Source organism: Squalius cephalus (genome assembly GCF_949319135.1).
Source record: "Squalius cephalus genome assembly, chromosome: 20".
Lineage (NCBI taxonomy): Eukaryota > Metazoa > Chordata > Actinopteri > Cypriniformes > Leuciscidae > Squalius > Squalius cephalus.
In genome coordinates this window covers 2,813,717-2,837,896 of record NC_137141.1, presented here as the reverse complement: position 1 = coordinate 2,837,896, position 24,180 = coordinate 2,813,717, and the positions used below count along the sequence as shown (strand labels likewise).

Below are 24,180 nucleotides of genomic sequence, written 5' to 3'. Positions count from 1 at the left end.
GCATGTCTCATAAAACATTCAAAAATATGAACGTCTGGGAGAAAGAGAAGAGCAGACATGATGGAAGAGCGCTCAATTCAGTCTGGTTTGCGCACACAGAAAGCCGCCTCTCACACAGCACACAAGTACTGAATAGAGCTCTCTTTTCATGTTTAAACGGACAAATACATGCAAATTTATGTTAATGTCTGTTTTGGCGAGTATTCACGTAAACACCGTTGGTTATGTTTTATGCCTGGCTCAGATTACACGATTTTAGCCCGATTTTGGCACGATCTGTTTGACGTAGGGTGTCGTGGGGATTCGTAAACGACAACGGGCGTCGGGACACAAGTTTCGGTCCTTTCGTATCGTATCGTGTGTCATAGTGGACGACAACCGACATCGCGTCTGCAGTGCTTTACGACATCACCATTAAAAGACTAGCATGTTTACATTTTTTTCCAGTCCTTTATGGAGTGTGTGTGTGAGTGTGAGTGAGTGTGTGAGTGAGTGTGTGAGTGAGTGTGTGAGTGAGTGTGTGAGTGAGTGAGTGAGTGAGTGAGTGAGTGAGTGAGTGAGTGAGTGAGTGAGTGAGTGTGTGAGTGTGTGAGTGTGTGAGTGTGTGTGTGAGTGTGTGAGTGTGTGAGTGTGTGAGTGTGTGAGTGTGTGAGTGTGTGAGTGTGTGAGTGTGTGAGTGTGTGAGTGTGTGAGTGTGTGAGTGTGTGAGTGTGTGAGTGTGTGAGTGTGTGAGCGAGTGAGTGAGCGTGTGAGTGAGCGTGTGAGTGAGCGTGTGAGTGAGCGTGTGAGCGAGCGTGTGAGTGTGTGAGTGAGTGTGTGAGTGAGTGTGTGAGTGAGTGTGTGAGTGAGTGAGTGAGTGTGTGAGTGAGTGAGTGTGTGAGTGTGTGAGTGTGTGAGTGTGTGAGTGAGTGTGTGAGTGTGTGAGTGAGTGAGCGTGTGAGCGAGTGAGTGAGCGTGTGAGCGAGCGTGTGAGCGAGCGTGTGAGCGTGTGAGCGTGTGAGCGTGTGAGCGAGTGAGCGTGTGAGCGAGTGAGCGAGTGAGCGTGTGAGCGTGTGAGCGTGTGAGCGTGTGAGCGTGTGAGCGTGTGAGCGTGTGAGCGTGTGAGTGAGTGAGCGAGTGAGTGAGTGAGTGAGTGAGTGAGTGAGTGAGTGTGTGAGTGAGTGAGTGTGTGAGTGTGTGAGTGAGTGTGTGAGTGAGTGTGTGAGTGTGTGAGTGAGTGAGTGAGTGAGTGTGTGAGTGAGTGAGTGTGTGAGTGTGTGAGTGTGTGAGTGAGTGTGTGAGTGAGTGTGTGAGTGTGTGAGTGAGTGTGTGAGTGTGTGAGTGTGTGAGTGTGTGAGTGTGTGAGTGAGTGAGTGAGTGAGTGAGTGAGTGAGTGAGTGAGTGAGTGAGTGTGTGAGTGAGTGTGTGAGTGAGTGTGTGAGTGTGTGTGTGAGTGAGTGAGTGAGTGTGTGAGTGAGTGTGTGAGTGAGTGAGCGTGTGAGTGAGCGTGTGAGTGAGCGTGTGAGTGAGCGTGTGAGTGAGCGTGTGAGTGAGCGTGTGAGTGAGTGAGTGAGTGAGCGTGTGAGTGAGCGTGTGAGTGAGCGTGTGAGTGAGCGTGTGAGTGAGCGTGTGAGTGAGCGTGTGAGCGAGTGAGTGAGCGTGTGAGTGAGCGTGTGAGTGAGCGAGTGAGTGAGTGAGTGTGTGAGTGAGTGAGTGAGTGAGTGAGTGAGTGAGTGAGTGTGTGAGTGAGTGTGTGAGTGAGTGAGCGAGTGAGTGAGCGTGTGAGTGAGCGAGTGAGTGAGCGTGTGAGTGAGCGAGTGAGTGAGCGTGTGAGTGAGCGTGTGAGTGAGCGTGTGAGCGAGCGAGTGAGCGTGTGAGTGAGCGAGTGAGTGAGCGAGTGAGTGAGCGAGTGTGTGAGCGAGTGAGTGAGCGAGTGTGTGAGTGAGTGTGCGAGTGAGTGAGCGAGTGAGTGTGTGAGCGAGTGAGCGAGTGAGTGTGTGAGTGAGTGTGTGAGTGAGTGAGCGTGTGAGTGAGCGTGTGAGTGAGCGTGTGAGTGAGCGTGTGAGTGAGCGTGTGAGTGAGCGTGTGAGTGAGCGTGTGAGTGAGCGTGTGAGTGAGCGTGTGAGCGAGCGAGTGAGCGTGTGAGTGAGCGAGTGAGTGAGCGAGTGAGTGAGCGAGTGAGTGAGCGAGTGAGTGAGCGAGTGTGTGAGCGAGTGAGCGAGTGAGTGTGTGAGTGAGTGTGTGAGTGAGTGAGCGTGTGAGTGAGCGTGTGAGTGAGCGTGTGAGTGAGCGTGTGAGTGAGCGTGTGAGTGAGCGTGTGAGTGAGCGTGTGAGTGAGCGAGCGAGTGAGCGTGTGAGTGAGCGAGTGAGTGAGCGAGTGAGTGAGCGAGTGTGTGAGCGAGTGAGTGAGCGAGTGTGTGAGTGAGTGTGCGAGTGAGTGTGCGAGTGAGTGAGCGAGTGAGTGAGCGTGTGAGTGAGCGAGTGAGTGAGCGAGTGAGTGAGCGAGTGAGTGAGCGAGTGAGTGAGCGTGTGAGTGAGCGTGTGAGTGAGCGTGTGAGTGAGCGTGTGAGTGAGCGTGTGAGTGAGCGTGTGAGTGAGCGTGTGAGTGAGCGTGTGAGTGAGCGTGTGAGTGAGCGTGGGAGTGAGCGTGGGAGTGAGCGAGCGAGTGAGCGAGCGTGTGAGCGAGCGTGTGAGCGAGCGTGTGAGCGAGCGTGTGAGTGAGCGTGTGAGTGAGCGAGCGAGTGAGGGAGCGTGTGAGCGAGCGTGTGAGTGAGCGTGTGAGTGAGCGTGTGAGTGAGCGTGTGAGTGAGCGTGTGAGTGAGCGTGGGAGTGAGCGTGGGAGTGAGCGAGCGAGTGAGCGAGCGTGTGAGCGAGCGTGTGAGCGAGCGTGTGAGCGAGCGTGTGAGTGAGCGTGTGAGTGAGCGAGCGAGTGAGGGAGCGTGTGAGCGAGCGTGTGAGCGAGCGTGTGAGCGAGCGTGTGAGCGAGCGTGTGAGCGAGCGTGTGAGCGAGCGTGTGAGCGAGCGAGTGAGCGTGCGAGTGAGCGTGCGAGTGAGCGTGTGAGTGAGCGTGTGAGTGAGTGAGCGAGTGAGTGAGCGAGTGAGTGAGCGAGTGTGTGAGTGTGTGAGTGTGTGAGTGAGTGAGTGAGTGAGTGAGTGTGTGGGTGTGTGAGTGTGTGAGTGTGTGAGTGAGTGTGTGAGTGAGCGAGCGTGTGAGCGAGCGTGTGAGCGAGCGTGTGAGCGTGCGAGTGAGCGTGCGAGTGAGCGTGCGAGTGAGCGTGCGAGTGAGCGTGCGAGTGAGCGTGCGAGTGAGCGTGCGAGTGAGCGAGCGAGTGTGTGAGTGTGTGAGTGTGTGAGTGAGTGAGTGAGTGTGTGAGTGAGTGAGCGTGTGAGTGAGCGTGTGAGTGAGCGTGTGAGTGAGCGTGTGAGTGAGCGTGTGAGTGAGCGTGTGAGTGAGCGTGTGAGTGAGCGTGTGAGTGAGCGTGTGAGTGAGCGTGTGAGTGAGCGAGTGAGTGAGCGAGCGAGTGAGCGAGCGAGTGTGCGAGCGAGTGAGTGAGTGAGTGAGTGAGTGAGTGAGTGTGTGAGTGTGTGAGTGTGTGAGTGTGTGAGTGTGTGAGTGTGTGAGTGAGTGAGTGAGTGAGTGTGTGTGTGAGTGAGTGAGCGTGTGAGTGAGCGTGTGAGTGAGCGAGTGAGTGTGCGAGTGAGTGAGTGAGTGAGTGAGTGAGTGAGTGAGTGAGTGAGTGAGTGTGTGAGTGTGTGAGTGAGTGTGTGAGTGAGTGAGTGAGTGAGCGTGTGAGTGAGCGTGTGAGTGAGCGAGTGAGTGAGTGAGTGAGTGAGTGAGTGTGTGAGTGAGTGAGTGTGTGAGTGAGTGAGTGAGTGAGTGTGTGAGTGAGTGAGCGTGTGAGTGAGCGTGTGAGTGAGCGTGTGAGTGAGCGTGTGAGTGAGCGTGTGAGTGAGCGTGTGAGTGAGCGTGTGAGTGAGCGTGTGAGTGAGCGTGTGAGTGAGCGAGCGAGTGAGTGAGTGAGTGAGTGTGTGAGTGAGTGAGTGTGTGAGTGAGTGAGTGAGTGAGTGAGTGAGTGAGTGAGTGTGTGAGTGTGTGAGTGTGTGAGTGAGTGTGTGAGTGAGTGAGTGTGTGAGTGAGTGAGTGTGTGAGTGAGTGAGTGATTGAGTGTGTGAGTGAGTGTGTGAGTGAGTGAGTGAGTGAGTGAGTGAGTGTGTGAGTGTGTGAGTGAGTGAGTGAGTGAGTGAGTGAGTGAGTGAGCGTGTGAGTGAGCGTGTGAGTGAGCGAGTGAGTGAGCGAGTGAGCGAGTGAGCGTGTGTGTGAGTGTGTGAGTGTGTGAGTGAGTGAGTGAGTGTGTGAGTGAGTGAGTGAGTGAGTGAGTGTGTGAGTGAGTGAGTGTGAGTGTGTGAGTGAGCGTGTGAGTGAGCGTGTGAGTGAGCGTGTGAGTGAGCGTGTGAGTGAGCGAGTGAGTGAGCGAGTGAGTGAGTGTGTGAGCGTGTGAGTGAGCGTGTGAGTGAGCGTGTGAGTGAGCGTGTGAGTGAGCGAGTGAGTGAGCGAGTGAGTGAGCGTGTGAGAGCGTGTGAGTGAGCGAGTGAGTGAGCGAGTGAGTGAGTGAGCGAGTGAGTGAGCGAGTGAGTGAGTGTGTGAGTGAGTGAGTGAGTGTGTGAGTGAGTGAGTGAGTGTGTGAGTGAGTGTGTGAGTGTGTGAGTGAGTGAGTGAGTGAGTGTGTGTGTGAGTGAGTGAGTGTGTGAGTGAGTGTGCGAGCGAGTGAGTGAGTGAGTGAGTGAGTGAGTGAGTGAGTGAGTGTGTGAGTGTGTGAGTGAGTGTGTGAGTGAGTGAGTGAGTGAGCGTGTGAGTGAGCGTGTGAGTGAGCGAGTGAGTGAGTGAGTGAGTGAGTGAGTGTGTGAGTGAGTGAGTGTGTGAGTGAGTGAGTGAGTGAGTGTGTGAGTGAGTGAGCGTGTGAGTGAGCGTGTGAGTGAGCGTGTGAGTGAGCGTGTGAGTGAGCGTGTGAGTGAGCGTGTGAGTGAGCGTGTGAGTGAGCGTGTGAGTGAGCGTGTGAGTGAGCGAGCGAGTGAGTGAGTGAGTGAGTGTGTGAGTGAGTGAGTGTGTGAGTGAGTGAGTGAGTGAGTGAGTGAGTGAGTGAGTGAGTGAGTGAGTGTGTGAGTGTGTGAGTGTGTGAGTGTGTGAGTGTGTGAGTGTGTGAGTGAGTGAGTGAGTGAGTGTGTGTGTGAGTGAGTGAGCGTGTGAGTGAGCGTGTGAGTGAGCGAGTGAGTGTGCGAGTGAGTGAGTGAGTGAGTGAGTGAGTGAGTGAGTGAGTGAGTGAGTGAGTGAGTGTGTGAGTGTGTGAGTGAGTGTGTGAGTGAGTGAGTGAGTGAGCGTGTGAGTGAGCGTGTGAGTGAGCGAGTGAGTGAGTGAGTGAGTGAGTGAGTGTGTGAGTGAGTGAGTGTGTGAGTGAGTGAGTGAGTGAGTGTGTGAGTGAGTGAGCGTGTGAGTGAGCGTGTGAGTGAGCGTGTGAGTGAGCGTGTGAGTGAGCGTGTGAGTGAGCGTGTGAGTGAGCGTGTGAGTGAGCGTGTGAGTGAGCGTGTGAGTGAGCGAGCGAGTGAGTGAGTGAGTGAGTGTGTGAGTGAGTGAGTGTGTGAGTGAGTGAGTGAGTGAGTGAGTGAGTGAGTGAGTGAGTGAGTGTGTGAGTGTGTGAGTGTGTGAGTGAGTGTGTGAGTGAGTGAGTGTGTGAGTGAGTGAGTGTGTGAGTGAGTGAGTGATTGAGTGTGTGAGTGAGTGTGTGAGTGAGTGAGTGAGTGAGTGAGTGAGTGTGTGAGTGTGTGAGTGAGTGAGTGAGTGAGTGAGTGAGTGAGTGAGCGTGTGAGTGAGCGTGTGAGTGAGCGAGTGAGTGAGCGAGTGAGCGAGTGAGCGTGTGTGTGAGTGTGTGAGTGTGTGAGTGAGTGAGTGAGTGTGTGAGTGAGTGAGTGAGTGAGTGAGTGTGTGAGTGAGTGAGTGTGAGTGTGTGAGTGAGCGTGTGAGTGAGCGTGTGAGTGAGCGTGTGAGTGAGCGAGTGAGTGAGCGAGTGAGTGAGTGTGTGAGCGTGTGAGTGAGCGTGTGAGTGAGCGTGTGAGTGAGCGTGTGAGTGAGCGAGTGAGTGAGCGAGTGAGTGAGCGTGTGAGAGCGTGTGAGTGAGCGAGTGAGTGAGCGAGTGAGTGAGTGAGCGAGTGAGTGAGCGAGTGAGTGAGTGTGTGAGTGAGTGAGTGAGTGTGTGAGTGAGTGAGTGAGTGTGTGAGTGAGTGAGTGAGTGTGTGAGTGAGTGAGTGAGTGAGTGTGTGAGTGAGTGAGTGAGTGTGTGAGTGAGTGAGTGTGTGAGTGTGTGAGTGAGTGTGTGAGTGTGTGAGTGTGTGAGTGTGTGAGTGAGTGAGTGAGTGAGTGAGTGTGTGAGTGAGTGAGCGTGTGAGTGAGCGTGTGAGCGAGCGAGTGAGCGAGCGAGTGTGTGAGTGAGTGTGTGAGTGAGTGAGTGAGTGAGTGTGAGTGAGTGAGCGTGTGAGTGAGCGTGTGAGTGAGCGAGTGAGTGAGTGAGTGAGTGAGTGAGTGAGTGTGTGAGTGAGTGAGTGAGTGAGTGTGTGAGTGTGTGAGTGAGTGAGTGAGTGAGTGAGTGAGTGTGTGAGTGTGTGAGTGTGTGAGTGTGTGAGTGAGTGAGTGAGCGTGTGAGTGAGCGTGTGAGCGTGCGAGCGTGCGAGCGAGTGAGCGAGTGAGCGAGTGAGCGTGTGAGCGTGTGAGCGTGTGAGCGTGTGAGCGTGTGAGCGAGTGAGCGAGTGAGTGAGTGAGTGAGTGAGTGAGTGAGTGAGTGTGTGAGTGTGTGAGTGTGTGAGTGTGTGAGTGAGTGAGTGAGCGTGTGAGCGTGCGAGTGAGCGTGTGAGCGTGTGAGCGAGTGAGCGAGTGAGCGTGTGAGCGTGTGAGCGTGTGAGCGTGTGAGCGTGTGAGTGAGTGAGTGAGTGAGCGAGTGAGCGAGTGAGTGAGTGAGTGAGTGAGTGAGTGAGTGAGTGAGTGAGTGAGTGTGCGAGTGAGTGAATATGTGTGTGTGAGTCGCGTAATCTGACACAGTGACTATCGTAACTGACAGAAAAATCGTGTAATCTGAACCAGGCATAAAGTGAATGTAAACAGTTGGGAGAATATCTGATGTGTATCAGTGCATTGGATCCGTGCATTCGTCCTTAAAGTGACAGCAGCCTAATAAACCTGTTGCTGTCCATCAATACTGTTAATCAGAGAACAGTAGAGAAAATGTTTTTGACTGAATAACTTTAATAAGGATTAATGTAGATTTAATATATACAAATAAATATGTCTGCTTGAAAGAATGAAGAATTTTGTATGCAAGTTGTTATAAAGAAGAATGCTTATGTCACTAATTGAAAAGGGTGGTTTTATTTAATTTTAAGATAATGACGTTATACGTCACATAATTTAAATCTGTGTCTGTATTATATGTTCAAACCTTAATATCATTCATATTAACAGGTTAATAGATGTTTTCTCCAGGAGTATATAATAAGTTTATCTAAAGTATTCATTACTTCAATGAGCTCATTGTTTCTGCATTAAATTATTACATTAAGTTAACACGTGTTTAGCTAACTGTGATTTGTATATGTACATTTCTGAAATGCTTAACTTAGACAGCTCCCTCTGATAACAGATCACTCTAACTGTAATGTGGACTCATGCGCTTTCAGTAAAGCTGCTTTGAAATGATGTGTATTGTGAAAAGCGCTGTACAAAAATGTGAAACGTAAATAAAATTAAAATCTTATGATATTTAGTCAACTAAAATATGACAAACTAAATGGCATTTTAGTCAAAAGACCATGACTGAAACTAAAACATTTTTTTTTTTTTATAAAAGTTAAAACGGGACAGATTTCAGTTCTGCTCTATAGCAGCTTGTAAAAAAAATAATACAATAGTGTCTTATTCAACACAACTCAATGTTGATTCAGTTCAGTTACAGTGTGAAGTTCATCAAAAACCAGTTGAGTTCAGCTCTGCAGAAGAGGGCTCTGTGGTTGTTGACTGTGAGGGCCTGAAGTGTGTGTGTGTGAGGGCCTGAAGTGTGTGTTGTGTCCCGCTGCAGACGTCGGTGCAGGTTCCCTCTCCAGCTGCCGGAGTCATCGAGGAGCTGCTGGTTCCTGATGGAGGGAAAGTGGAAGGAGGAACGCCTCTCTTCAGACTCAAGAAAGGAGGTCAGCCACAAAACATAATAATAGTAATATATTAAAGGAATGTTCTGGACTAAATACATCTTATGTTGTATTCTTTTATTGTTATCAGGCTGTAATCATTGCCTAACATGATCATTGTGTTGTTATGGTAATGATCCACATAACTTAAATGTATATTACTGCCATATTGACATAACTTTGACTGATTTTAAGATTGAAACATGCATTTTCTGTGATGCTGTTTTGAGATACTATATTGAATAAAACTTTGCTTCTAAACAAGTAAACTAACTTGTGAAATCTTTATCAGGGCGAAGTATATATGTGTATACCCACATTAAAAATTTCCATCTTCATTAACCACATCCATAAATAAAGTATCAGGTCATTGTGTCCTAGGAAGTGGTTATGAGTGTAAGTGAGTGGTGTTGTGCTGCAGTGGTCTGAGCTGTGACTGTGACATGTTTCAGCTGTGGCTGCTAAGACGACGGTGGCGTCAGCTCCTCCTCCTCCAGCAGAGACGGCTGCTCCTGCTCCTCCTGCTCCGGCTCCGGGTCCTGCGGGCCCCATCCCCTCCAGCATGCCCCCCGTGCCCCCTGTGCCAGCCCAGCCCATCCAGGCCACGCCAGGTTAGTGCCCGCCAGGAGGAGTTTACCTGCTTGCACAATCAAACCTCATCGTTGATTTCAAACGTCATTTATTTTGTTCTATGGTGCTTATAGAGCCTTATGAAATCTGTTTGATTTTTTTCACCCCATTTTATTTTCCCCCAAATTCCATTTTATTTTCCCCCAAATTCCATTTTATTTTCCCCCAAATCCCATTTTATTTTCCCCCAAATTCCATTTAATTTTTTCCCCAAAATCCATTGTATTTTGTTCCCAAATTCAGTTTTTTTCTGTTTTAGGTTCTCTGGATTACATTTGAATTGTTTAATTAAATTTAAAAATTTTAATATCAAAAACTTGCTAAATAATTGATGAATTCATAAAAAACTAATTTTTATGAAATGTCTTTTTTGAAATTCCATGTTGTCTATTTTAAATGTTCCGGCAATCCAGATAAAATGTGTGTGTGTATATATAGATATATATATATATATATATATTAGGGCTGGGTATTGACACAAATTTCACAATTCGATTCGATTTACAAGCTTGCAATTCGATTAGATTTCGATTACGATTTGATTCGATTCAATATCGATTATTTTGGATGTCAGGTACAATACATTGCAAATTTTCTACGCCAGAGCGATCTCACGCCACAGCGCCAAAACGGTGTTTATGTTTTTGAATTTCGTAAGAAAATGGACGTCATTTGAAATCTGAGACTTTGTTTCATATCAATAATAACAAAGCACAAAGATTATTGCGATTTATTGGATTGGATGCGCGCAACAATGTTCCATTCATTCATCAACTGAAAACAGGATGACTAATCGATTCTTGGGATTTAAGAATCGATATCGTTTTGTAAAAATGAGAATCGATTAAAATCGAGAAATCAATATTTTTTGCCCAGCCCTAATATATATATAGATATATCGTACAAACTCGATATACCGCACAGCCCTACCCATATTGTATTCATTTTTTATTCTGCAGGTCTTAAAAAACCTTAAATTTGAGATCCTGCTTTTGTTACGAAACATTGCAGGACTGAACGGTCCTAAAACGGTCTTCTGTTGTGTCTGTTGACAGTTTCCGCCATTAAACCCACCGCTGCTGCTGCTCCTGCTGATACTGGGGCCAAAGCTGTCCGGTCAGAGCACAGGGTAAGACACCCGTTCACACGGACAGCCTGCCGTCTGCAGGAACACACACTGCAGCTCATTTACAGCTGAGTGTTGCACACTGCTATAGTGTGTGTTTTTCACAGCCCAGTTTGACGGCTCTTGCTGCGTACGACCCTAATGTGCTCATTCTATTAGGATCTTAATTGGGTAATATTTAGGGATGCATGATATATTGGCCACCATATCGGTATCGCCCGATATATGTTCATTTTTGATGTTATCGTTATCAGGCCGATAAGAAAATTTGTCCGATATATTAAAGCTGGTGAATAATGTATTATTTACTTCAGCTGAGACACTTCAGATGCGCACTGTTCAACATGAGGGTTTTGAATTGCTTGAAATATGATTGAAATCACTTCAAAAAAGGAAAATACAGTAAAGTGCAAGTCTGTCATATCGGCTGCATAAAATTATAATGAGAACATTATTATAATTGTGTGTTTGGGACCTGACTTTTAATGGTGAGACTTTTTTTATGTAATCAGGCTCTCAAAAATTTGGATTTAGATTTATCGGCCAATATATCGGTTATCGGCTTTCAAATATAACAAATTATCGTATCGGACAATATTTTCATATCCGTGCATCCCTAGTAATATTGTACCAATTACATCAAAGAAGACTGACTAATTTAGGGCTAATTAGTCTGTGCCACAGCATTTGATTACTTCAGTCACTTGCAGTTGTTGTATATTAGCATGATCATGTTTGACCACCAAATGTCAAGCCTTCAGTTTCACCTGTGACTGTGATGTGGCTCATTATATCTTGACACTCACTCTTCATCTCTGATGATATTCAGAGAGTTTCTATTTGATCTCAAATCATTTAAACGTAGGGATGCACGGATATGAAAATTTTGGCCGATAACGATAATTCTTTATATTTGAAAGCCGATAACAGATATATTGGCTGACCAAATTTTTTTATGTAAGTTTTGAGAGCCTGATTACAAAAACAAAAGTCTCACCATTAAAAGCCATGTCACACAATTATAATGATGTTCTCATTATAATTGTATACAGCCTATATGACAGACTTGTGTTGCACTGAGCAGTATTTTCCTTTTTTGAAGTGATTTCAATCATATTTCAAGCAATTAAAAACCCTCATGGCACAGAGTGGCATCTGAAGAGTCTCAGCTGAAGGAAATAATACATTATTTATCAGCTTTAATATATCGGCCGAATTTTCTTATAGGGCAGATTAGGGCTGAACGATTAATTGCATTTGCGATAATATCGCGATATGATGAAACGCGATTTTCTAACCGCAAAAGCTGCGATTAAACTTTGGTCACGTGACACGCGAGAGTAAAGCAGTCTGCACTACGGAGGAAGCATCAACTTGGCACGCTACGCATAGACCTGGCATAGGCTACAGGAAAGAACAGTTTGTGTTTAATTTATGTGATATTGTGTTATAGATTCTCTCCAACGATTTTGTATCTATTCAGATAATTTCAGAATAGAGTCTGAGCTTAGTTTTAAACACAGATACGTGATGGCGCTGCGTGTGCTTTATAAACAACCATATTCTGCTTGCTTCTAATTCCTCTGTCTCACACACACACACACGCACACACGACACCACTCGAACCTTCCGAAAAATAATCTTTCATAAAGTTCGGAAAAGTTGAAGCGAACTACAAGGACATTCGTGGGCTGCATTGCACAAGATGCGCTATATAAGATACGCGTGTTTTGCTTGATGTTACTCCTGTAGTCTCGCCCGCCGGTATTTTCCTTACAAATGCTCTAAGAAGGCATCATATGTCTTTTGGAATGCAGTTGGCTTATATATTAAAAATATGAAAATCACCGACAGAATAAGCTGCTTTCAATTTCAAATAGTCACACGCGCTTTGTGAAGAGCGCTTGAGCATGCGGCTGTGAGCGACTCCGTCTACGTGGTTAAATGTACTTGCATCTCAAAATGCTTTAATGACGCGAAATTAATGTAAACGCAGTCAGTTATTTTAACAGACAGGACAAACCACATCTTATATTTCAAAAGAGATGAAAACGTTAAGACAGCCTACCCTTAAATACTGAAAGCACTCTTTGTTTATTGCTTGTAATGTTTTTAATGTTTTTATTTTATTTGCTTTTATGTTTTGAAGCTATATTAGTTACAATTCTTAACATATAGTTGTATTTATTTTTTTAATGTGTAATTCTTTTTAAAAGTACTTATTAATAAAACTTAAAATATTTATAATTATAAGATTAATTAATAAGAAAAATTTTTGATCGGCTTCCCATCCTATTTTACAATGATGTATTGCTTGTTTTTGTTGAAATTATAGAAAAGATAAAGAGCTTAAAAAATAATCGCATATTAAATCGCAATCGCAATATTGGTAAAACTAATCGCAATTAGATTATTTTCCAAAATCGTTCAGCCCTAGGGCAGATTACAATAACATTAAAAATTAACATTTATTATTAAATTAACAACACAAAAATCACCCTTTTAAGTAGAGATGCATGATATATCGGCCACCATATCGGTATGGGCCTATATATCATGCATCTCTACTTAAAAGGGTGATTTTTTTCTTTTCTTTTTTAATCATCTCCCAAATCAGTAGATCAAGTTGAATTGTTGCCATTTTATTTATAGTTTAATGCAAGATAATGAAATATGATCAATGCGTCTTTTTCACCAAATAAAATGCACTATTTACTAGGGTTGCAAAATTCTGGGAATTTTCAAAGATGGAAACTTTCCATGGGAATTAATGGGAATTTAAGGGAATTAACAGGAATGTATGGGAATAAACAGGAATAAACTGGGAATTTTCAAAGTTGAAGGTTGGTTCTTCATAGGGAACTTAAATATAGTTGAGGAAAGTATATTTTAGCATAATCTTGACTAAAACAAACAGATGCCATTCAAATACACTTGAATATCCTTGCCATTCCTCAATCACATGCACATAGCACACTGCTTACTGCATGGCTATTGAGACCACACCCCCTACTGGCACTGTGCATGCCTCCATCATATGTACAGAAGCCCAAAGCACAAGACTATTAAAGGCACACATTTGAGCCTGTGGACTAAACAAAGTGAAGTAAGTTTTGATGAAATTATGGGGAAATATATTGATTAAATGTTTAAATTGCAAATATCACATACAAATGTATTTATCTGTAGATAGCAAGCTGATAGGTTAGATGCTAAATAAGCTAGCATAATTTTATTTACCACATAAGTAGGGCTGGGCGGTATGATGGTATATATCGTTACCGTGGAAGAAAATGTCCAGCGTAACAGATTTTTTTATTCCGTGTATACCGCGACATGTAAATAAGTAGGCGTGGTTAACTCGCGTGCAGCGTGCGCGAGACTGAGACACTGATATTTGTCAAAGAAACATGAAGAAAGACCAAGAGGATCCACAAAAGGAATTACGTTTTCAAAATTAACGTGATATTTTCGGGGGGGGGGGGGGGGGGGGGGGGGGGGGGGGTGCAGAAGTCAACTAGAGCAGTGCAGCACACTGAAAGTTTAGAGAGACGCACATGCTCGCAATGGGGCTTACTTGACAACAAGTTCATATATCAATATTCTAACAAATAGAAATAACCTTAAATAATGTACCCATCCGTCTCTTATGTGTACAGTTACTTTCAGAGTGGACGTGCAAGCGGTTGCCGTGGTAATGAATATTTCCAAAATTCCCCAGCTTAACTTCCCATGGAAATTTACCGGAAACTTTCCGCCCCTTTGCAACCCTACTATTTACATGTATAACATGTTAAATGCCATTTGGAGATTTCCGTTAGCATTTTGAGTCTTGCTAAATTGTTGAAACAATTAATTGAAACAGACAGTTTACGAGAAATAATTCCCAATTCAACTCGATCATCCGTTTTTCTCTGTGGTTTAAATCAGTTTCTGTCATAATAACTCTTAAATCCTATAGCCAAATAAAAAGGTGCTTTAAAATCAGTTATATTTACATATGAATGTGATATCACAGATGAAACAACTGAAACTAGCCTAAATTCTGGTTGTGAATGCTTGTCTCTGCTGTGGTTTTGTTGCAGGTGAAGATGAACCGCATGAGACTGCGAATCGCTCAGCGGCTGAAGGAAGCGCAGAGCACCTGTGCCATGTTGACAACCTTCAATGAAGTCGATATGAGGTTTGTTCCTGTAACATCAGCCTACAACTGCAGATAAAGGGTCATCGGTTCTTTTACATGTGTTTTTAATGCCCTACCAGTCAAAAGTTTGTGCACACCTACTCGTTTTTGTTAATGGGATTTCAGAAAAAGTGATTAACTCTGAAATCACATGATCGGTCGTCAGGGGATGACGTAGTGATGAAAGCACTTTGAGCTGCTTCTTTGACTAGATGTCTGCTCCAGCTCAATGCATTTACAAAAAATAAATGTAAATAAAGAGTAATAAACCAGGCAAGTAAAGTTTGATGACAAACTTTGTTGTTAGCTTGTCTGAAAGTCTGTCAAATCATGAGAACATCATGTGTGTTTGGGACATGGATTTAAATGGTGAGATTTTGTTTTTGTACTCAGGCTCTCAAAAATTACATAAAAACTTGCATTTATCAGCCAATATATCGGTTATCGGCTTTCAAGTATAAATAATTATCGGTATCGGCCAAAATGTTCATTTCAGTTTTTGTATCGAAGAGAGTCTTAAATTGATCTCTCTGTCTATATTTTGTTCTAGTAAGTGTTAAATCCCCACTTGTACTAAAGTTGTACTTTGAAAAACTAAAATCTGGATGTTTATTGTACTGAAATATGTCGCTAGCATTATAATTTTCTATATTTGTGCACAGAACTGATGTCAAGCGTGTCCAGACACGGACTCATAGGAAATCTGTCGATGGCCTGTGAAAATGTTGCTTATTGCCCAAACCTGATTAGAAGCTCCGCAATGCCCGTCCAAATGGTTATAGATTGGGATCTGGCCTACAGGAAGAGATTTCTGAAACCCAATCGCCACTTAAAGCGCGGAATGTAAATATTTGGTCCTAATGTTGGTCAAAACAAAGATAAGAAGGGTAAAATGGGCTTTATTAATTTACAAGGAAACGTTAATGTCCGCAGCCTCCCTCGCTCGCCCCTGAAGATGACACTTTGAGGATTTCTCCCCAGCGCAAATGGCCGTATTGCCTTTCAGCTGCTCGGGGTTCGTGTTCGTGCGCTAATCTCGTTGGCATTGATGGGATGGAGGAAGACTGTGCCGGTCTGGAGTCGAAGGAGCGCGCTAGTCTGCGGCCTGCTAGCATCTGCGCGGGACGTCCCCTGAGACGGGCCTTCGGAGGGAGCGTGCGAGGCAACCCGGACCGTTATGGGCTATTATGACAAGCCAATAAGATTTGAAGGCTTTGGAAAGTGAAGATTTTTATCGCGTCTTCTCTCCTTTCTCTGAGAGCGCGTGTCTTGGGACGGTCCTAATTCCGTTAGCGGAGAAACCGGAGAGGCTAAACGGCGTTAGAGACAGGAAAATGGAGAATTACCGTCTCGGCGCTTTTCACTCTAAACCTGGGCAGACTGTCGTCCACAACATCCTTGATTGGGGTTTTAGCCAGGAAAGTTAACCTGAAATGGCACTGGCCTCGCACACACAGGTTTCTGGTTGTCGTGGGTCATTGCTGAGGAGTTATCAGTGGAGTTATTGGTGTCCGATTGGATTGTGCTTTTATGTTTCAAGGAATTTGAAATCAAAATTAGAGGGATGCTCGTTTCTGTGGTGTATGAATGTCGTGACCACTGTCAAAATGTGCTTAAATTACTATTATATATTATTAGGGCTGGGGGAATTAACGCGTTAATCTTTGTGATTAATTTGAGATGTTTAACGCATTAAAAAAAATAACTTTTTTTTATAATATATATTATATAATATAATATATTGATATATTGATGTTTAATATTTTAATATAGGGATATTTTCTGTCCAATTTGTGTGGACATTTTTCTTTTTTCCCCCTTTTTTGTGTGTTTAATTTAATTAGTGATTCTACGTTTAAATATTGATGATTACAAGTTTGGGGGAAATGTGATTAATTGCGATTAATCACAGCAAATTGTGTGATTGATTAGTTAATTTTTTTTTTAATCGATTCCCAGACCTAGAATATTATTACAAATTACTACTTATTAAAAATGTAGCATTGTTTTTTATTTTTAGATAATTCCAGTCATATTCAGTAATACCGGCATTGCCTTTTTAGCTGTTGATGAAAATGATGAGGAAAATAACATGGATTAGATTATTAACACATATAATCAGTGTTTTTGTAAAAGTAAATATTCCAATTATGATTTGAATAAATTATTTCCGTTTGGCATGCGTGAGCTGAGGCTGAATGAACATGGGTACGCTGAAGTGAATCAAGATGAGATTTATCAATCAAGTCACAGCCAATCAGAAGAGCGTGTGGGCGGAGTCTCTCTGCAAGCGCACTGCATTTGCATATAAATCAATCAAAAATCACAGCCAATCAGAAGAGCCGATTTGTCATAGAATGCACTTGTGTGTTCACAGTTTGAACGTTGTTGTCTGAGGTGAATTTGATCATTGTATCTGCCAGTACGGCTATAAAGCTCACACAAAATTATTATTCAAACTAGCATTAAATTCTTTAAACATTAAATAAAGCACATAATCAGTAGCTGAGAATGTCATACTTTTTATATTGTTGTTCCAACTGCGATGTCGCAGAACGAGAAACCACTTCTAAAATAAAATCGTCCTGTATCGTCATCGCGGCTGCCTAGTACAAAAGCTCTGATTAACATGGAGAAGATGCTTTTGATCTTTCGTTTAGTTAAAATACGGTGTAATATTACAACTTGTATCTATCTACACAAACTTACACTGTAATTAGCATGTGCTCTTAATTATTTTCATCATTGTCATTATCAAAGTGCTAATCTTAACACTAACCAATCAGACCTCAAGGTACCGTCCAAAATGCCACCATAACCAGAAGAAAGCGCATTAAAAATATCTAATTGGATGATAAAGAGCAGCGTGAACATTCTGCTGAACTTCTGCTTCTGGATTGCATGGTTGAAAGTCATGCCGGTTTGGGCTGACACGTGGTTGAGTAACTGTTCCTTGTTTAATGTCTTACATGTTTCTTTATTCCTCATGACAGCAACATTACAGAGATGAGGAAACAGTATAAAGATGCTTTCCTGAAGAAACACAGTATCAAGCTGGGCTTCATGTCTGCGTTTGTGAAAGCTGCTGCCTACGCTTTGACAGATCAGCCTGCCGTTAACGCTGGTATGCGTCTCCACACACACACACACACACACCTTGCTAGTTCAGATTAAGCCACTGTGTGTGGTTATGTGGTTGTCTGTTCGAGTCTAAAGAACATGTTTTACAGATTACCTGTCAGTCGCCCCCTCCTCTCTTTCCTTCCAAACCTCATTGGCTTGGCCTACATAGACAGCCACGTTTAACACGGTTTCATTAGGCCAGTGTGTGTCTATATTTGCCCAGAGACACACCACTGCATGTTCTTCATCGGAGACTTGCATGTTCCTGCTGGTGAGGAAACGCGCGCCTGTAGGGCTGGCACGATCCGGGTTATTACTGTTCACTGAAACCATACACTTCTGTCACTCTGAAATGAACCAAACTTTAACTGAAATACAGTAGTCAACATCTGAAGTGGATCAACAAAGTTTTATACCTAAGATAAGAACGGGTTTTGTTCAAAATTCATGTGTAACTTTGATGAAACGTTTTGATCCACTTTAAATGTTGACTACTGAAAATTAAAATATGAAAAATTTGGCATTTGTTTTAACATGATGGACTAAAATAACTAAAACAGAAATCAAAAGTAATAAAAACTATATAGATTTATAACTAATAAAAATGACAAAATACCAACAAAATTACTAACAATTAAAATAAATAAAAACAAAAACAATTAAAAATATTTATAAAAAATGTAAATATAATATAAAAACATTGTTTAAAACTTAACTAAGTACTATTATAACAAAAAAATCTAATACAAATGACAAATACACAACAAAATTACTAATGAAAATATCAAAATAAAAACTATTTCAAAATATTAATAATGTGGAATAACATTTTACATTTAGTTTAACTTGATTTACTAAATAAATTAAAGCATAAATAAAAACGTATTCAAAAATGACAAAAACCACAACACAATTACTAAAAATTAAAATGAATTAAATGTGCTAATAAAAACTATAATAGTATCTCAATGATAGTATAACGACACCAACACTTCATTAGTCCAGTGAAACGTTTCCATTCTCATCAACACACTAATATGCTTGAGGATTTAAAAAGCCGGTTGTGTGTGTGTATGTATATAAAGCTGTTAACGGTTGTTTTTATGTGTGCAGTCATTGATGACACGACCAAAGAGATTGTGTATCGGGATTACGTGGATATCAGTGTGGCCGTCGCGACACCAAAGGTAATTCCTACAGATGTATTCCTCTTATAAACACTCTGAAACGGTGAATCTCATGAGTCAGGTCACGTCACCTTTATTTATGTTACACTTTTTACAATACAGTAAAGCTTTCATATTAGCTTTACAGTGATAACAGGAAAATAATGCATCAAAGTCTGTTTCTGCTGTATAGCTGAAGTTCAGTGATGCTTCACCACTGGTCAAAGGTTTAACCCTTTAGAACCTGAAGCTGAAATAGGTGTTTTTCACATATTTAGATTTTTTGACTGTAAAATGCTAAAACGATGAGCTATCTTCATGTGCAAGGTGTCATCTTTTACAGAAAAAGATAAGCTTTCAACAAATTACAGTTATTGACCATTATTGTGTGTGGTGAGTTTGTAAATAGAATTTAAATAGACAAAAATAAAACAAATGAGAATAAATTTACTGATTTTTATTTAGAAAATAACAGAAAAAATGAACGAAACGAAAGAAACTAACACTTTAAAGTTAAAAAATGAACTATAATACATATATATTTTTTTTTTTTGTCTTTTTTGTGACATTGGGTTGCACAATTTTCATTTAGGACACTTTTTTTTCATACATGCACACATACACATGCACGCATTCATAGGCACGCACACATACACATGCTAAGATACGTGAAAGAGTAACGGCCATCCGCCTCCCAAGTTTCATTAAAAATCACCCCAATCTCCTCTTCTGCTGTCTAACACTTCTTTCGCCATGCATTTGTTCATTTCTTTTATTTTATGCAATCCAAAACACTCTAACCTGCCGCGCTTCATATCTCTCTGTTCAAATCCTTCCTTCCCGCGCTGCTGTCATTTGCAGATGGAAAGCATGACATTACCGTAATGAGCCGTATATTGCAGAAAAGCGCATGTTGTCTACTGTCAGGGGCAATTTGAATGGTTTTGATAGTGCGAACGGTTGAAGAGTTACGGTCAAATGAATACAGCTTGCTGGTGTGTGTCGGCGACGACACAGCCTCTTCTAAAGGGTTAAGCTCAGTAAGTTTTTAAAATATATATATATATTATTCATCAAGGACGCATTAAATTGATCAAAAGTGACACAGACATTTATAATATTACAAAAGATAATTTTTCAAATAAATGCTGTTCTTTTGAAGTTTACATGCATCAAAGAATCCTGAGAAATAACATGTGTGACGGTTTCCTCAAAAATATGAACTGTTTTCAACACTGTTTTAATCATAAATGTTTCTTGAACATCAAATCCTCATACTAGAATGATTTCTGAAGGATCATGTGACACTGAAGACTGGAGTAATGATGCTGAAAATCCAGGAATAAATTACACTTCACTATATATTCACATAGAAAACTGATGATTTACACTGGAATAATATTTCACTGTATTTTTGATCAAATAACGGCAGCTTTGGTGAGACTTCTTTCAAGAACATAAAACATCTTAACATTAAAGCCCCAGATGTTGTGCTTCTCCTCTGTGTTCTTGGTCTTCTTGTGGTGGTAGAGCATGACTGTGCGTCTGAACCCGTGTCTCTCCTCGTCTCTCAGGGTCTGGTGGTGCCGGTGATCAGAGGAGTGGAGGGAATGAACTTCGCAGACATCGAGAAAACCATCAACGAGCTGGGAGAAAAGGTGAGGCCGATGGGAACTGAGCGAATGATCTGAAGACATGCTTATTTATCTGCAACTGGAGCAGCTGACCAGAAATCTTTATTTAGGTAAATATGTTACATGACCTAAAAAAACAGCGGTGGTGTCACTGGTGGAGCTGATGTCAAGTGGAGGGAAAAATCAAACCATGTAATTTCTGAAAAACTCTGCGGTTTATTCCTCTACTGACTCGGGCCGGTGTGAAGAGCCGTTTATATATATGTTTTTAGCACATAGCAGGGGTTTTCAAAGTGCGGTCGGTGAAATAATATTGCTATGTCGTATTTACGAACTTCAAGTCGTGCTTTTTTACACATCTGAAATGTGCTAAGATATACAGACAAACCAACATTTATTCAGACACCTTCAACATTTCTCACATTATCTCAGTTTATTTGCTATAGTTTAGAAAATGGTAATAAAATATGAGCAGAACTCAGAGTTATGAACTCAGTTGATATTTGACTGGTTTTGTCCATCCTTCTGTTAGACTGTCTCACAAAAATATAACATAATTAACATATCAAAAAATGACATCTGGTGTCTGAATAATGTCTGGTTTGACTGTATATATTCCGAAGCGAATGACTTACACTTGCGTCTCTGGTAACTCCAGTTGTCTCCTATTAATCTGCTGGGAAAGGTAGCAAGCTAAGCTACAGCAACGTGGCAAAAGTAGTTTACGATATTGAAGCTACTTCTTAATTTCATTTTTATACTGAACCAACTTTATTCCAAGTCAGTGCTATCTCAGTGATCAGTGAAGCTGTCAGTCACTCAGAGAGGTGGGCGTAGTTGTTCAGTTCAAGTGCTTATTGTTCAAAAACAAACACACAAAACATGTGATCCACACAAACACAGAACCAGGTGTGAGTGTGTGTATGTTAATCTGTGTGTGTACATATGAGTATGCTCAATTTAGACTTGGCCACATTTGCAGGACAGAGTGTAGCTTAATTAAATTAAATGAACTTAAAGTTAATTTAACTCAGTGCAAATTACAGTAGCAAAAGAATTAAGACCTGCTCCAGACAGCAACAACGTGGCTAAATAAAAACATGTCCTCTAAATAACTGTGTGTGTGTAGGCCCGTCACAAAGAGGAGGGGGGATTGTTGCTATAGTGATGATATTTAAGAAAAAACTTTAATGTAAGTGGACTTCTGTGTGTGTGTCTCTCCGCAACACAAGTTTGACCTGATTCGACTTGCTTTCCCTGCCCTATAAACGGCCCTGCCTCCAAAAAAGTTTAAAACCCCTGATTTAGGAGACGCTTTTATCCAAAGCGACTTACACAAGAGGAACAAAAACCAATTTATCAATATTAGGAATATGCAATGCCAGGTTTAACAGCCGAGTAGATCAGGGAGAAACGCAGAGAGGGAAACGGGTCGGACTGGATGCTGTGGTGTGTGTTGTAAGTCCTGTGCTCTGGTTCCCCATAGGCCCGTAAGAACGAGCTTGCCGTGGAGGACATGGACGGCGGCACCTTCACCATCAGCAATGGAGGAGTGTTCGGCTCCATGTTCGGGACACCCATCATCAACCCGCCGCAGTCGGCCATCCTGGGCATGCACGGCATCTTTGACCGGCCCGTGGCCATCGCTGGGAAGGTTAGATGTCTGAACTCCATTCATTTTATTCAGAGGCATTTTAACAATGACTTATATAGACGGACGGGGTCAGAGGTTGTTAATCGAATGTTGAAGCCATCCATTCACATTATTTCAATGTATTTTTAAAATAATCACGTTTAACAGTGGAATTTGGGCTGGAAAACTACATTACCCATAATGCTGTACAGGAAATTCCACCAATCAGAGAACTGCAGTGAACAAATTGAGCAGATGAGCACTTTATAATAACAGTAAACCTCTGTTGCTACACTTGCTTGCCCAAAAAAATGAAAGGGCTTATTTCATTTTCATTTGAAGAAAAGATAAGTTAATGTTTCATGCCTTCATTTGATTACCAGAAAAATACCAATAAAAAAATTCATAGGGCCATATTATTGTATACAAATTATTAAGTTTCTATGAATTAAATTAATTAGATATGTTTTTGATTAAACCATTAAAATGGAATATAGACTAAATAAAATGGAAAGCACAGAACTGGGGAAAAGAAAATGGAATTTAAACAAAAACATTAAGAATGTAATTTCTGTTAAACTTAATACATTGCTGTTAAATTTAAAGGAGAACTCGGCAACTCTAGCGAACTCTGGTCACTTCTTCGCTGATTTTCCCTTTTGTTGTCGCATGTTTTCCCCACGAGCTCCCCCTACAGCTGTGGGGCGTATATTTCACAACACGGACGTAAAAAACTCACTTGCGGCGGCCTCCTCCCCCTCTCTACCGCTGCTCATGTGCGTTTGTTATGATCGGAGAAAGCCAACTGTATCGTGTGGAGCTATGTTTACCGAGGTGGGTAATCTGGTAATACATGCGTGTGTGTTTATGTCGAATTGCCGTAAAGCAATTCGTGTTTCGCGCTCGTTCTCGTTTCTCACGAGACTTCCAATTTCTGTCTTACCGGGACGGTAGTCCCCAAGTTGCAAGGTTGGTTTTCCGCCTGGGAACGCTGGGGGGAGCGGGGAAAGTCATCAATATCACCAGAATAGGTTGTTTAACCATCCAAATGATTTCTAGACAGTTTTATTAAGTTAAAAAAGTTACCAAGTTCTCCTTTAACAAGTTTAATGATTTGAATTACTTAATAATGCCTTTTTGATTAATACAATTTTATTTAACCATCCAGAAAAATGAAAACAGGAAGAAGAAAAAATTAAATCCAGAAAAAAATGAAAATGGGAAAACCGTAATGGACTGGTATAAACTGGGCGTGTTGTAAAGTGTGTTTCTCCTCGCGGTCGCTGCATGAACAGCTCAGCTCTCTCGTTCTGTCCCTCGTCACATTAATATCACAGCCTCGTTATAACATCATCTGTTCATAAAACTGGTCTCAGAGAAGTATGGTTCAGGAACCGGTATTGAGGTCATGGTATCAGTATCGTTCTCACTCCTTCTGTGTGTGTGTGTGTGTGTGTGTTCAGGTGGAGATCAGGCCGATGATGTACGTGGCTCTGACGTACGACCACCGTTTGATTGACGGCAGAGAGGCGGTGACCTTCCTCCGCAAGATCAAATCTGTGGTGGAGGACCCTCGGGTGCTGCTGCTGGACATGTGATCGCACACACACACACCCATACGCCACACACACACTAATACATCTCACACACACAGATACGCCATACACACACTGATGCGCCACACACACACACCAATACACCATACACACACTGATACGCCACACACACACCGATACGCCACACACACACACACACACACACACACACACACACACACACACACACGAGTAACCGATGGCAGTGGGGGTCTGGAGTGGGATTCGCGTTGATTAGCTTCATCTCAACTTGTTTTACCATGTAAATGTGTACGGTTTCAGAATATTCCGGCGTTTGTTGCCCTGCAGGAACACCTGTTGTTCTGTGTACAATTCAGCACACACACATGACCTGTGCAATTATGTTTCTAAATGATGAAAACTGATAGTAATATACAGTATGTTATATTTAATCTCTTCTGTGTAATGAACACTATGTTCCAGAAGTGTGTCGCAGGTGTCTTGTGTTTCACACCACGACGTGTCCCGCACAGCTCTAGAGCTGCAGGTTCTCTCTGCCCCTGTAAAGAACCAAAACTATGAGATTTTAAACAATAAAATGGATGAAATGCTCCAGCTGTGTGTCTGGCGTTTCTCTACAGCAAACAGAAGCGAAGTCAGTCCTTTCACTAGAGCGTCTGATGGCCTTCAGTGCTTAAAGTCCCCCTGTGGTGTAAATGAAGTTTTTAATGTTGTTTATGTGTCTATGTGGTGTTTTTAATCTGCTTTAAGACAAACCATGTGTAAGTTCATAAGTCGACAGCATTGCTGAGTATTTCCTCCTTAAAACTGCAGTGAACCAAAGACAGTCTCAAAAACACGCTTTGAAATCGCTGGTGTTTCTGACGTCACAAACTACCTTGTAGCCAATCAGATCAACGTGTGATC

General features: G+C 42.6%; 1 protein-coding gene across 2 annotated transcripts in view; it reads left to right on the top strand.

The window, feature by feature from the left end:
- The window catches only part of dlst (dihydrolipoamide S-succinyltransferase), a 32,725-nt gene extending 8,857 nt beyond the window's left edge, over positions 1-23,868 (top strand). The window contains exons 7-16 of one of the 2 annotated variants that reach the window (XM_079853202.1): positions 8,097-8,205; positions 8,655-8,813; positions 9,888-9,961; positions 14,044-14,141; positions 17,135-17,265; positions 18,378-18,451; positions 20,005-20,088; positions 21,551-21,718; positions 23,161-23,330; positions 23,447-23,868. In XM_079853202.1, the coding sequence (XP_079709328.1) occupies positions 8,097-8,205; positions 8,655-8,813; positions 9,888-9,961; positions 14,044-14,141; positions 17,135-17,265; positions 18,378-18,451; positions 20,005-20,088; positions 21,551-21,718; positions 23,161-23,295 (1,032 nt within the window). In that variant the 3' untranslated portion in view covers positions 23,296-23,330; positions 23,447-23,868. Of the gene's footprint in view, positions 1-8,096; positions 8,206-8,654; positions 8,814-9,887; positions 9,962-14,043; positions 14,142-17,134; positions 17,266-18,377; positions 18,452-20,004; positions 20,089-21,550; positions 21,719-23,160 lie in introns of both variants that reach the window. The other variant, XM_079853201.1, reaches the window with a different exon arrangement.
- Positions 23,869-24,180: the final 312 nt, after the last annotated feature.